Source organism: Gasterosteus aculeatus, chromosome 1, assembly GCF_964276395.1.
Source record: "Gasterosteus aculeatus chromosome 1, fGasAcu3.hap1.1, whole genome shotgun sequence".
In the NCBI taxonomy this organism is placed as follows: Eukaryota; Metazoa; Chordata; class Actinopteri; order Perciformes; family Gasterosteidae; genus Gasterosteus; species Gasterosteus aculeatus.
In genome coordinates this window covers 16324284-16338368 of record NC_135688.1, presented here as the reverse complement: position 1 = coordinate 16338368, position 14085 = coordinate 16324284, and the positions used below count along the sequence as shown (strand labels likewise).

The following is a 14085-nucleotide window of genomic DNA, read 5'->3' as shown; positions in this document are numbered from 1 at the left end:
TTTTTGCAAAAAAGACCCTAATCACAAATATTTTATGAATACCACATCCAGGCATCCTGACTACCAACCAGAACGTGATGGTTTCACTGATATCCCTGCAGATTTTGTAACTGGTTTCAGTTCTGTTTTCCTTGATTGCATCATGAATGAAAAAAGAAGATAAACCCCTTTATAACTTTATAACTTTGATCCTACAGACTATTTTGCTACTGCAGCTGTTTGCAGGTACATTCGGGTATGGGAAGTCATTAAAGAAAAAGTATAAAACTAGAAAAGCTATGCCGAACTAACCCTCCACCGTTTATTTCTATGTAACAGCTCTCAGCTGTTATATATTTAAATGCCTGACTGTTGTAATTATTAAGTAGGCTTTATACACTTAGTTACAGTATAACATGGAGCATAGAGTGCAGTTCAATGCATTCTAATGAAATGAAATAATTTCAAATAATATAAATAATCGTTAAGTTTTTTTTGTGTTTAATTAATCATAATAATAAAAGGCAGAAGTATATATGCTGGGGGACAGGGACAGGAGAGCTATCTTGCAATGTAATCCAGCTACCTCACCCGTCCGTGTACCTGTGGAGAGACACACGCTGGCTGTGTTTCATCTGCACTTGCCAGGTAGTTCTATCTATAGAGATAAATAGAGGGTAAGCACAATACAACAGTCCAAGTCACTTACATTTGAAGAAAACAAATGTCCCCTGCGGATAATTCGCTGATTTGAAGTGAAATCAGCTGTTTGGTTGGATGGGGGCGGGTTTAAATACGAGTGGAAGCCATCTTGAACGTTTGGTTGACAAGACTTCTTCGCAGTCGGCTAAAAGAAAAATTGTACACCTTACAAACACCGCATAGAGAACCAATTATTGAAGTGATCCAAGGTAATTGCATGCGCATTAAATAGGTTGTATCCGTGGCTAGTTGTTTACCAGATGCGTTCACCGTTTGCCATCCTTAGCCATTTCGTTAGCTTGCTAGCCGTCCTAGCATGTCAATCCATTCGGAGTTAGCTAACGTTAACTAGCGCTGGTTGATGGTGGATATTCAGTTTTGTTTGTTATCTCAGACTGGGAAATGTGTCAGTTCGCAGTTGCACTAGCGTTATGACGGGCCCACTGTATTAAAACATTCTGAAACTGTCATTTTAACGTTTTTACCGGTGCCGCGTAACATTACCCCGAATCTACCGCGTTGGGTGCTAACGTCAGTTAGCCAGATATCGGTGGTTAGCCGTAGCATTAGCCGGGTTCCCCTCTATCGTTGGCTACTAAGACAGGATTTAACGTACCTTACATGTTCCTAGTCAACCATGAGTTGAGATAATTTCCACTTGAACTTCACATGTCGTATAATAGTGGTAACCATACAGATAACGTTAATGTATGTGTATGATTTAACGTTACTTTCCGCGTATCCCCGTCTTCATATTGTTCGCAATGGTTAAGACTAATGTGCCGGCTAACATGGGACGTAAGGCCATCAATGTAACCCTTCTATCAGTCATTTGTCAGCGAAGTTAGAACTTTATAAGTATATACCTTCTGAATACAGGAATTTGCGTCTTACCACACAACTGACGTGCGTGACGTTTTAACACTTGTCTTTTTTTTTTCAGGGTTGAAGGAACCTGAGAGGAAGAAGAGGCTAATTGACTGAACATAACATGGCTAGATAAACAGTCTGCCCATAGTGACAGCCAGCTAAGGCCTCTGGACTACGATATTCCATATGACCATGGCAGATTATTGAAATGTAAAGAACTGAACCTCAGAAATTCGCATTTACAAGATATCTGATCATTAAATGGGGTATTTGTTTATTTTGACGTTTGATGTCCGCAAAACTGCAACGTTGTTGAACCTGCCGTGATACGATTTGAACAATTTAATATTTGGATAACCCTTAAAGTCTCGAGAGTGAAGGGCAGCCTTTTATTTTGAAGTGGTTGCAGCAGACTTCATTTAAACACCGTAAAAGATTCCATCGCTATTGAAACAAAAGACATAGATATGAGCACCGCCCGGACGGAGAACCCGGTGATTCTGGGCTTGTCCAACCAGAACGTCCAGCTCAGAGGCTCGGTTAAGCCTGTTGTAGCAGTTGGTGGAGGTGGAGCAGGCCCTCCACCACAGCCACTCAACCAGATGAAAGGCGCAATCAACAACGGCACTTCCCAACTGGCCCTCACAACTAATGCTGTCAAGTAAGTTATAAGATATGCGTGTTGCCAAAAGTATAGCAGCCGTTCTGTGCCATGCTTTTTGCTTACAAAGACCTCACCATCCACAGGCCTGGAGATGACTGGAAGAAGAGTTTGAAGTTGCCCCCGAAAGACATGAGGATGAAAACTTCGGTTTGTAAAAGATGGTTCTTTGGTTATGCTGGAAATTTTTCAATTTGGAAATAGAAACTGGATAAATATTTTGATTACTCAAACTTGTTTTATTTTATTGCTTTGAAAGCATTTTTCAGTGTTCATAAAAGTACAGAAAGTTCTGATGAGTATTGCCTTACAGGACCTGCTAGCAAGTCCAACTAAGCTTGGCTACTTTTAATGATGTATACTTTAATTGTAAACCACGGGGAAAATTATTATTTAAATTTGCTTTGTGTTAACACGGCTATTGAGCTGTAAGAGAAAGTTTAATTTAATATTTTCCTGCCTTCCCTTTAATTGTCAGAGCATAATCCATTAGTTTCTAAGCCTGTTATCGGATCTTGTTAATCAAATGCTAATTAATCGACGTCATGATTACAGGATGTGACTGCAACTAAAGGCAACGAGTTTGAAGATTATTGCCTAAAGAGGGAGCTTCTCATGGGAATCTTTGAGATGGGCTGGGAAAAGCCATCTCCAATCCAGGTACATTCAGATATTACTCAGATTTGACATTCAACATTTTAGTGCTTACGGTGCCTAATTTCATCATTTTAGAGATAGGTGCATTGGAAAATAACTGGCTGTTATTCCCATACTATGAGTTACCAGAACTGATTTTAAATATCTCTTGCGTCTAGTTCAAAATAAAACCAAACGACGGGGATCAGTTTCTATCTGGTTAGTTTGGAGTTTAGTTTTATAACTAACTTCAATAGTAACTAATTTAAGTTGATGACTAACTTATGCAATCTAAAATGTCTTAGCAATTTGTATTTTACTGTAGTTATTTTTTAATCTGCTTTATTTGTATTAACGTATCTTATGTGAAAGATGATGCTGCACAGCACCTCTAGTTTCAATGTCTTCCATCTGGCAAGTACTCTTTTTCTATTGCTGATGGAGCACAGTAACAGAAAGGGACAGAAGCAATTAGTGAGTTATGTCGTCTTGTGCAGGAGAAAATCAATGCTCCATCCCTCTAGTTCTACTAAAATCTATTATACTAGTGACGTGGCAATAGTGGTTGGTCAACCACTAATTGTAACACAATAAGGTATGTATTTATCCATCTGTAAAAAGTAGTCTAGTGTTTGACGGTCATTGGTGATTTTTGTACAGGAGGAAAGCATTCCCATTGCACTGTCAGGAAGAGATATCTTGGCCAGAGCCAAAAACGGCACGGGGAAGAGTGGAGCCTACCTCATTCCCTTACTTGAACGTATTGACCTCAAGAGGGACTGCATACAAGGTGAGGAAGCGCATTTTCTGCTGCAGCGGAGGACACTTGACTCTTTCCTCATCTTAGTCAGGCGCTCATTTTTCTGATGGTGAATAAAATTGGATGAATCTTTAATTGAAATGACTGCATAACAATAATTAATTGATCAGTGACTGTAGAATGGCTTTGTTTGCACTGTATACATTGTCTAAAAGCACTAGTCTAGGTGTCTAACAATGGGTCTCATGCATGAACATATTTGTATACTTATCTAAACTTTCCGCCCTTTGTCTCTAGTTAGACTAGTCCCTGCTTTTGGAAATCAAAGAAATCTATACTTCAACATAGTCATTTTGGAATTAATAGAAACTAATACCTGGTGCCCAATGCTGTGTCACCTAAGGGGACACCTAAAGGGATGTATCACTGAAATGAGGATAAAAAATTTAATGAAACCGATTTTTGTCAGCAAGGCAATAAATTATGTAACTATACCATCACTAGTTAAAACATGGCAGAATAAATGTACAGGACTCTTTAAAAATACAAAACAAAAACATTTCTTAATGCGTCAAAATTCTACTAAATCACTTATGTTCAAACAACGTGTGCATGCGTGGCTTGATTGTCAAAGTTGCCAAATTAAGACGGCCTGCCCAGGGTAAATGCGTGTGACTCATCACAAGTGTGTGTGTGTGTCTGTTTCAAGCTATGGTCATAGTGCCGACCCGAGAACTGGCTCTGCAAGTAAGCCAAATAAGTATCCAGGTCAGCAAACACATGGGTGGAGTAAAGGTAATGGCGACTACAGGTGGAACCAACCTACGTGATGACATCATGAGACTTGATGAAACTGGTAAACTTCACAATCTACACGTTGTGCCCCTGATGTTTTGAAACCTTGCTTTCCTACCAAATGCTGTGTTCATCATCTTAAATGCTACTTCACATTCTTAACTGCCTGTTCAGCAAAGGCCGTAAGTGTACAGCTTATTGGTTAGTTTTAATACAAGCAAATGAGATTCTGAGGAGCCGTTTAGGACTATTGACACTCACTACTGACACACTTACACGTACTAATGAAATACTTACGTTCACTATTGAAATGCTTTCACACACTGCTGACTCACTCACTCACTCACGCATGCATACATACTCTGTAAACCTAGGCACGCGCATTAGGGCTGCAACGAATGATTATTTTTGTAATCTACTAATGTAACGACTATTTTTCTTGACTAATCTAACGATTATTACCATAGTGAAGGAGCATGGAAACAAAAAGGCATCTCATATTCACTTCCTGCTCCCTTTTGACCCCCCGTGTCACCAGAGCTATGCCCCTTCCACTTAAAGGGTCCCGTGGATTTGGTCTTTAGTCCCCTACAATAGCTAGAAATTAAAATGCTGACTCAACATGTTGGATTTTGAACTTCAGTAGTAACAAGTTAATACAAATCGAAATCATCATAATAAATAATATATATACATTGCATTACATAAATGTATGTTTTATATATGCGTGTGCATAGTTTTACTGTGTGGGTGTGTGTGTGTGTGCGCGCGCGCATTTCAGTAGTGAATGGAAGAGTTTTATTGGTACGTGTTGGAGTGTCTCAGTGAGTGAGAGAGCGTCTCAACATTGAGTCCTAAACAGCCTCTCATAAGATTCTCTTGTTGGAATGACATCCACTTTGGTTTGAAGTGTAGGGACTGTCCACTTTGAAATTGGCACGGAATCCTTCAAAAAGATTTTTTATAACTCACCAGCTACATCACAAAACCACAATGTAAGGCGGTTGTTCTGAAACTTTTGTGATGTGTGTGTAAGATTTCTTTACATTCCTAATGCTACTCAAAGAAATACATTTAAATACTCAATTTAAACAATTCAGTCTAGTCTGAAAACGAGGGCTTGTTAGCTCTGTATCTGACTCATTGGGTGGTGTAGTGATTGCGTTCCTCAATGAATTGATGAACACTTTTGATAATCAATTTTCATTGATTTAATCAATTTGTTGCAGCCCTACCTAACACTGCCATTCTTTTGTAGAATCTGCTGTATCTTATATATTTTTTGCCAACGCTTTATATACATTTTTTACAGTACATGTGGTCATTGCCACTCCTGGGAGAATTCTAGACCTCATCAAGAAAGGAGTGGCCAAAGTCAATCAAGTGCAGATGGTTGTTCTTGATGAAGTAAGTTTATGTTCATTCTGTTTGACCAATGTCAATGAACAAGTCAAGTAATTTTATTTTGTATAGCCCACAATCGCAAATTACAAATTTGCCTCAGAGGGCTTTACAGTCTGTACACATACAACATCCTCTGCCCCGAAACCCACCATCGGCACAGGAAAAACTCTCCAAAAAATGAAAAAAAAAAGAGGGGAAAAAAAAGGGAAGAAACCTTAGGGAGAACGTCAGAGGAGGGATCCCACTCCCGGGATGGACAGACTACAATGGATGCCATGTGTACAGAATGAACAATGTATAATCATGCAATTCCTATGACAGAAATGATTCAAGTAATTGTGAGTAGTAAGCCAGGGTAAGGCCACAAGTGTGGCCTTACTACAATTGAAGCGTTCTTTCAATGGCTGTGCTCTTCCCTTGTGTTTCTTTGCTCAATAGGCTGACAAACTCCTGTCTCAGGACTTTGTGGTTATGATGGAGGAAATGCTGAGCTTCCTGGCCAAACAGAGGCAGATCCTGCTCTATTCTGCAACCTTCCCAATCAGCGTTCAGAAGTTCATGGTACACACTTATCATTGACACTTTTGTGTGCTTGTTTTATAATTTCGTTCATGCTAATATCTGTCACCATAATACGTCAGACCACCTAAATAGAACCACTGCGGTCTTCCCTTGGTTTGTAGAACGCTCACTTGCAGAAGCCCTATGAGATAAACCTGATGGAGGAGCTTACACTGAAGGGTGTGACCCAGTATTACGCTTATGTAACTGAAAGGCAAAAAGTCCATTGCCTCAACACCTTGTTCTCCAGGGTAAGTAGTGACTGTCTGCACTTTGTCACCCTGTGTTAGAACCTTTCCAATGCGTCATTAAAACTTTTGTAGAATGCCGACTGGACTGATTATTTGAATGCAGATGCTGTCATATAGGAGTTATCTGTCAATCTGTTCTGTTTTTTTTGGACTTTGGAAATGCAAATTTATTTGATATTTAAGATGTAGATGGAATCCTTGTAATTCCAACATTAATTTAATAAGTATTTGTTTTCTTTTTTTAATACAGCTCCAGATCAACCAGTCTATAATCTTCTGCAACTCTTCTCAGAGAGTGGAACTCCTTGCAAAGAAGATCTCCCAACTTGGTTATTCATGTTTCTACATTCATGCCAAGATGAGACAGGTCAGCTCAAAGTACTGCCTCTGAAATGCCAGCTCTACCAGCTACAAGAAGTTTTCAAACAGGGATATAATGTAACTGGTTCATGTTCGAAGACTGGGAAACGGATGTCTTCCATTACTAAAGTTAATATATTCAAATTTTTTCCCAGTTGTACAGCTTAGCTTGTACTTTTTATAGTCAAATGTTTCATAAAACATAATGGAGCTTATAGACTTGTAACCTATTTCCACAGCAATCAAAACACCCAAAAAAATTTTTGCTTTCCAGGAGCATCGCAACCGTGTGTTCCACGACTTCAGAAACGGCCTCTGCCGGAATCTTGTCTGCACTGGTAAGTAGCAGAGCCGTTAGCCGGAATCGCTCGGGTTGGTTAGTGAATCTTTTGGCCTAATAGGCCCAGGATACCTATGACTGGACCGGGATCCAGTTCTCCACCCAGACGCCAATGTAGCTAGACCTAAAACAGATCGATAATTGAACTTATTCTGAAGGCACACTTCTATCGGAACACTTTTCTAGCCACCCAGCACTCATTCGGTGGTCCAGGAAACATACTAACAATTACATTGGAGAGCATCTCGCGTGAGGCCACTTAACCGATCAAATAAGTTTATTCCAATTGGCATCGCAACTCCAGACAAACTATTTCAAGCACCACTATGAAACATCAACCACAAATTTTCTGCACATTATTCTTTAAGAAAATATAATGGTTTCCTTGGCTGACCTCACTTCACCATGAATACTTAATTTAAAGCAGCAGAAAAAATAATTTCCTAAAATCTAATACTTTATTTCAAGAGATATTTTTATGTATTCATGTGTGCAATTTGAATTGAGAAACATTTATTTTTATTTAAATTCATCCAGTTTGATTAGAAAACTGACGATACATAGTGTTATTGATTGTAACTTTCTATTTTATATTATGGTCTTTGTGGTGGTTGACTACTTACAAAGGTTGATACAACTGCTGGGCTACTTAAATATATACAGAACTAAATCCTCACAATTTGGGAATTTGATGTGTTGGACTTTTGCTAGGGGATGTTCTCTAACTACATATGGTTAAATTAAAAAAAGGCAGACATTTTTTTGAATGATTGCTACCGAAATATTGTGGCAATTCAACAATTAAATGATACAGCTATGCCGTACTAAAACCAACTACCACATAACGACCAGCTTTTTACTTCACATTAATAACAAAAGCAAAAATGGATTATACCCATTGCTACTAAGGAACCCAAAGGACTGTCGCGTGAAGCGTGTGGTATTTAACTGTCAAGAGGAAGTAACGCAATGTATTATGTGCACAAAGGCGTCTGGTTTAGAGGTCTGCTGCCCTGCGTTTCAGTGATGGGAGGCTTTTGGCACCTTGATTGGATTGTGACACACACACACACACACACACACACACACACACACACACACACACACACACACACACACACACACACACACACACACACACACACACACACACACACACACACACACACACACACACACACACACACACACACACACACACACACACACACACACACACACACACACACACACACACACACACACACACACACACACACACACACACACACACACACACACACACACACACACACACACACACACACACACACACACACACACACACACACACACACACACACACACACACACACACACACACACACACACACACACACACACACACACACACACACACACACACACACACACACACACACACACACACACACACACACACACACACACACACACACACACACACACACACACACACACACACACACACACACACACACACACACACACACACACACACACACACACACACACACACACACACACACACACACACACACACACACACACACACACACACACACACACACACACACACACACACACACACACACACACACACACACACACACACACACACACACACACACACACACACACACACACACACACACACACACACACACACACACACACACACACACACACACACACACACACACACACACACACACACACACACACACACACACACGTACGTATTGTTTACACTTCGGTTTGGTTTGTGGTAGATTTGTCATAATACTGGAATACATTAAATGATTAGATTAGTATTTGATTTATATTAGCAATAAATAGCTCTGAGAGAAGAGCAGAAAGCCCAGCTACTTCCTGTGCATCAATACTGTAGAAAATGAGTATTGACGCAGTTCCTCAATTTGTTATTCGGCGGACTCGTACCCTTTTGCTCCTGATTTCATGTTGGTTTATTTTTTCTTATAGACCTCTTCACAAGAGGAATTGACATACAAGCTGTGAATGTTGTGATCAATTTCGACTTCCCCAAGCTGGGAGAAACGTACCTTCATCGCATTGGTAGATCTGGTAAGAGCCCATATTACTTGTATTAAACTGTGCAGTGTAATACTTTTTAGGGTGACTCCAAAGATTGTGATGAAATGATGATTTGACCCTTCACACCTCTAATATCCAGGCCGCTTTGGACACTTGGGTCTGGCCATCAACCTCATCACGTATGATGATCGCTTCAACCTAAAAGGGATTGAGGAGCAGCTGGGAACAGAAATCAAGCCCATCCCCGGCATCATCGACAAGAGCCTGTATGTGGCCGAGTACCACAGTGAGAGTGGTGAAGAAATCAAGCCATGAGCCAGTGAGTTCACGCACCGCTCAGCATAATTTACCCCGTTTTCAAATTTCCTGTCTTTTGATGTTGGTTCAGCAATTTGGCTTGTGTGGCAATTTTACCACACAAGTCAGAATAGATATTATTGTGCTCCGCTATTGAGCCTGCTGGCGCATTGATAAAACTCACTGACAACCACAGGTGATTTATCCTTTATTACGGTCATTACCTTGTGCATTTACAGCCGTGCCGTGTAATGGCGAGCTCCGGGAGAGGACTATTAACACCTTGAAACCTGTCAAATGTTCAATAAGCAATGGCCTCCGTGCTTTGAGACGGCAGTTCTCAAAGCACCATGAAACATAAGTTGTAACCCGAAGAATCCTGGAACAAGATTTTCCATGAGTAAAATTAAAACTAGGATTTTCTTTTTTTTTTTTTTTCTAGATGCAAATCCTAATGTTGAGATGGAAGTAACCTAGCAGCTAGCTTAGCATACAACTGTTTGACATGTGGAGGAATTCCTCTGCAGTTCTCCGCTGTATGTAGCACCTGTTTGTTTTACTTCCAATGCAAGAAGCTCCATCTTCAGCTACCATCTTGCTTTCTGTGATCTAACTGATTGCAGCACACGGCGGTTTGCGGTTTTGTGTCAGGGGTCAACGCACATCGGAAGTAAACAAAGCTGTTAACGCGTTAATTGAAGATATTTTAATGCAGTTAACTTTGATATTTGACCCTAGTATTTAGATAATCAAGTGGATTTATGTTTATAAGTTTACGTGGAGAAGTTTACCTGGATGCAAATTGTACATATACACTTTATTCAGCCTGCATACTGAAATTATTCAATTCTTGACTATTCATAACTTTGAGTTCTAATGCATCAGGAGTTACAAGACACACATTTTTCCAAGCAACTAACTTGGTTCTTTCTTCTCTACAGATCAGTCCAACCTCGATTCCCCATTGTATTTTTTTCCCTTCATCCCCCCGTCTTGGAGCTCTCGTTTTTCATTTATGTACAGTTTGTCAGTCTTCCTGTTTTGGAGGCCACCATAAGGAATCTGTATTTTGATTGGACGCGTTTCAGAAAGAACTCAATTGCCTTTTTAAAGGGCTCTGAGCTGCACCAACACACCTGAAGACCTAAGCACCGGGAGGAAAGCATGGGACCAAGTCAAATGTATCCATGCACATTGGGAAGATTCATATCCACCAATGTTGCAAAGCCAGCACCAACAGACCGCTATATGACACCATCCAATTCTCCATGTTTTTATTTTGGGAAGTTTTAACCAATTTGTATCAAGTGCCTTAACAAGCAGATCGACTCGTTCTAAAGTAATAACCCTTCATTCTCCGTCATCTCGCTCACTTCACACCACTCACGGTCGCCTAGTTGAAAATTTGTCACTCTAATTTAATGTCCGATCTCGTAGGTGAATTCATAGCTTTCTTTTTCCTTGGTTCGTCATCTATTTGCGACAGAATGGAGGTAATTAGGAGGGAAGCCGGTCTGAATGACCTTTCTTTGCTGGCTTCGCTGCACACTTCAGTCTGGCTGACGAACTTGGATGTTCCATGGACAGAGATGCTGGATTTTGTTCCAAGAGACAGCCAGACTGTCCAGTGGCTCGTGTGGAAGCTTGTGCTTCTAAAATACCCAGAACCTTTCCTCCTGTCTTCACACTAAATACGAAGGAGCAGCCTCTCAGCGCTACGAGTCATGAGGATTCCTGTTCTGGTGGAGTTTACTTGTTGAACACTTTTTTTTTTTTTTTCGTCCTGTGTTTCACCTTCCTATGGATGGCCATACTTTATTCTGCGAGATGTGTAGCCAACATGTCGGCTGCACCTTAAATCCTGTGTATATACCTTCATTTTAAGATTGTTTTAAACAAATTCAAAAGGCTGGCCAACAAACTGCCCCTCCCCCACCTTGTTAGCACTGGACTGTTTTCTTAACTTTTGTTTGATCTGCAATATTGGCCTGTGCATTTATTTATGATTTTAAAAATTGCAGAGTTTATTGGAATTTAAAACATTTAAAGAGCTTGTGCATGAAATTTATTTTGGAGGCAGAGTTCACTGATAATCTTTAGCCCTTACAATTGTTGCCCTTATTCTCCTGCTATCAGTGTTAAAGTGTTCAGTCAAGACTGACAGTTTTGTCAATCTTGTGCATTTGAGTAATGAATTCTTAGTCACCAGCCTTAACTTGTGAAACCGACCCTTGAGACTCACTCGAAGATATCCTGTTGTAGAAATTGGTGTTATTGGACGAGAACCATATTCTATCATGTAGTAGTACTACTCGCAGTGCAGCCAAATTGGCAGAGACTTTATTTTCCAGGGGAGGTATTGGCTGTTATGTGCTGTGCTCAGTAAGCGCTGCTACAGCACTTCAAATGTGGAGGAGGAAGCTGTGCATTTCTGCCCTCCCCCTTCCCCTTTTTTGAAGATTTTTTGCCAAATGCATCAAAATGAACCATCTGACCTAAAATGTAGCAGGAATCCACTCCGTGCATTGCTGGCTGGCTGGCTTGATTTAAAACCAGCTCGCACAAGATGCTCAATTTAAAAGCGACCCGCGCAGGTTGGGCTGCACAGAGATGGTTCAGTAATTACACTGACTGCGCTGCTTTTTGTAAACCCATAATGCCCAAATGGGAGAAAAGTGCGATGCAGATCTAAAAACAATGAATGGCAGAGGGGGAAATTGGCATAAAGCATTGCATAATACAATTAGTCGGACTGCTTGTTTAGAAAATACTGTGGGCACCTCAGACTGCTGAGTTCATGGCTTTTTTTCTCTGCCCTTGTTTATTTCGGATTTTGGAATATATTTTCTTGCGTTTTTATGCAATATATTAACCTTGTTCTGCATTTAGGTCCTCTGACCACCCGATTGATCAGCGGAAATCTTTTTGCAGACACGGTTCCCTTTGTTATGGTGAGATGCTCTCTAGACTTCTAGCCAATGAGAAGTAGTATTGCACATTTAATTTTTTTAAATGACTGTTAATCAGTTTTAAAAAAAAGTCACCGTTTTATTTCTCATTGGTTAGAACTGATCCCTGTTCTCTCAACTCTGGTCCCCTGAATACGTGTACACCTAATTTGGCTTGGTTAGGGCGGGAGGGCCTTCTTAAACGCATTATAACTTAAGTGAAACATTAGTTGAGTGAGCAGGGATCTAATGGCGCAGGAGCCTGGCAGCTGCCTGTTGTCAGCCGCTGGCAGTGAAGCAGCGAAATGCTCGCGCAGCAAAAAATTGACGATGCCTCAAGATGTAATGTAGTACTACTTTTTGATGGCATGCTGCTTTACTGCCAGCAGCTGCCTTGTGAGAACCTTAAAGACTGAGACAAGAGCATCTTGCCCCTTGAATGGCAACGTAATTGGTTTAGTTAGTAACTTATTGTCTCATTCTTTAAGGTGTTTTTTTTTTTCCGATTTGTGGGGTGGCTAAATTGATGCCGTTGCTGCCCTGATGCACATGTTCGTCCCCTCTCGATGGTTCTGAAACAATAACATCTTGTGTATAATCTGGCCGCTTACCTGCTGTTGAGGATGTGAGGATTTCTTTTAGAACTGATGCATCAGTAAAATAATATGGGGAGGAGCCTTTTGGCAATAAAACAAGATACAATCAAGTTCCAAAGTTATGTTAATGGATATACAAAGGTTTGCAAAATTGCCCTAGTTCTTTTTCAAATGAAACGTTAAAGTGGAGTTAACCTTGTTTAAAAGTCTCCAAGTTTAAGAAATAATTAAAGACTCCGTTGTTATTTTATGAAAATTTGGTTGTTTAATTGGAAAGATTTTCAGTGATGCTAAATTGGACTTGAGTTTGAAAAATGTCTTAAATATTATTGGATTCTATTGAAAGTTTTGTTGATAATAAAGCTCACTGAAATTTACTGTTTTTGTTGTCCTTTGCAACAGTTAATTTCGTCGACGAAAACTATGACCAAAAATGTTCGTTAACGACCTTTTTTCCATGACCGAAACGAGGCGAAGACGTGACAAACTAGTCATAAAAACTAACTAAATCTATTCTAACTTTTAAGACAAATGTTGACCACAATACTCCGCAAAGTACGGCCCCCTACGGCGGATGTTCATTCTGTACACATGGCATCCATTGTAGTCTGTCCATCCCGGGAGTGGGATCCCTCCTCTGACGTTCTCCCTAAGGTTTCTTCCCTCTTGGAAGGTTTTTTCATTTTGTGGGGAGTTTTTCCTGTGCCGATGGTGGGTTTCGGGACAGAGGATGTTGAATGTGTACAGACTGTAAAGCCCTCTGAGGCAAATTTGTAATTTGCGATTTTGGGCTATACAAAATAAAATGAATTTAATTGAATATTAACGCGTCATGATGACGTCATCCACGAA

The 14085-nt window shown here is 40.2% G+C and overlaps 1 protein-coding gene across 1 annotated transcript; it reads left to right on the top strand.

Moving 5' to 3' along the window:
• The first annotated feature begins 694 nt into the window (after window positions 1-694).
• ddx6 (DEAD (Asp-Glu-Ala-Asp) box helicase 6) lies at window positions 695-13610 on the top strand. The gene is made up of 14 exons (XM_040174581.2): window positions 695-890; window positions 1625-2212; window positions 2299-2362; window positions 2768-2872; window positions 3509-3638; window positions 4318-4464; window positions 5716-5810; window positions 6246-6368; window positions 6491-6619; window positions 6870-6986; window positions 7254-7317; window positions 9321-9422; window positions 9532-9711; window positions 10631-13610. Exons 2-13 carry the CDS (start codon window positions 2019-2021, stop codon window positions 9705-9707), a joined length of 1446 nt encoding a protein of 481 aa, XP_040030515.2. The 5' UTR covers window positions 695-890; window positions 1625-2018; the 3' UTR covers window positions 9708-9711; window positions 10631-13610.
• Window positions 13611-14085: the final 475 nt, after the last annotated feature.

Excerpts from the sequence above, each read along its gene's own strand:
- ddx6 (XM_040174581.2), top strand. The coding sequence starts at position 2,019 with ATGAGCACCGCCCGGACGGAGAACCCGGTGATTCTGGGCTTGTCCAAC. Across the intron at positions 5,811-6,245 it reads AGATGGTTGTTCTTGATGAA|GCTGACAAACTCCTGTCTCA; the intron begins GTAAGTTTATGT and ends TTTGCTCAATAG. Across the intron at positions 6,620-6,869 it reads TCAACACCTTGTTCTCCAGG|CTCCAGATCAACCAGTCTAT; the intron begins GTAAGTAGTGAC and ends TTTTTAATACAG.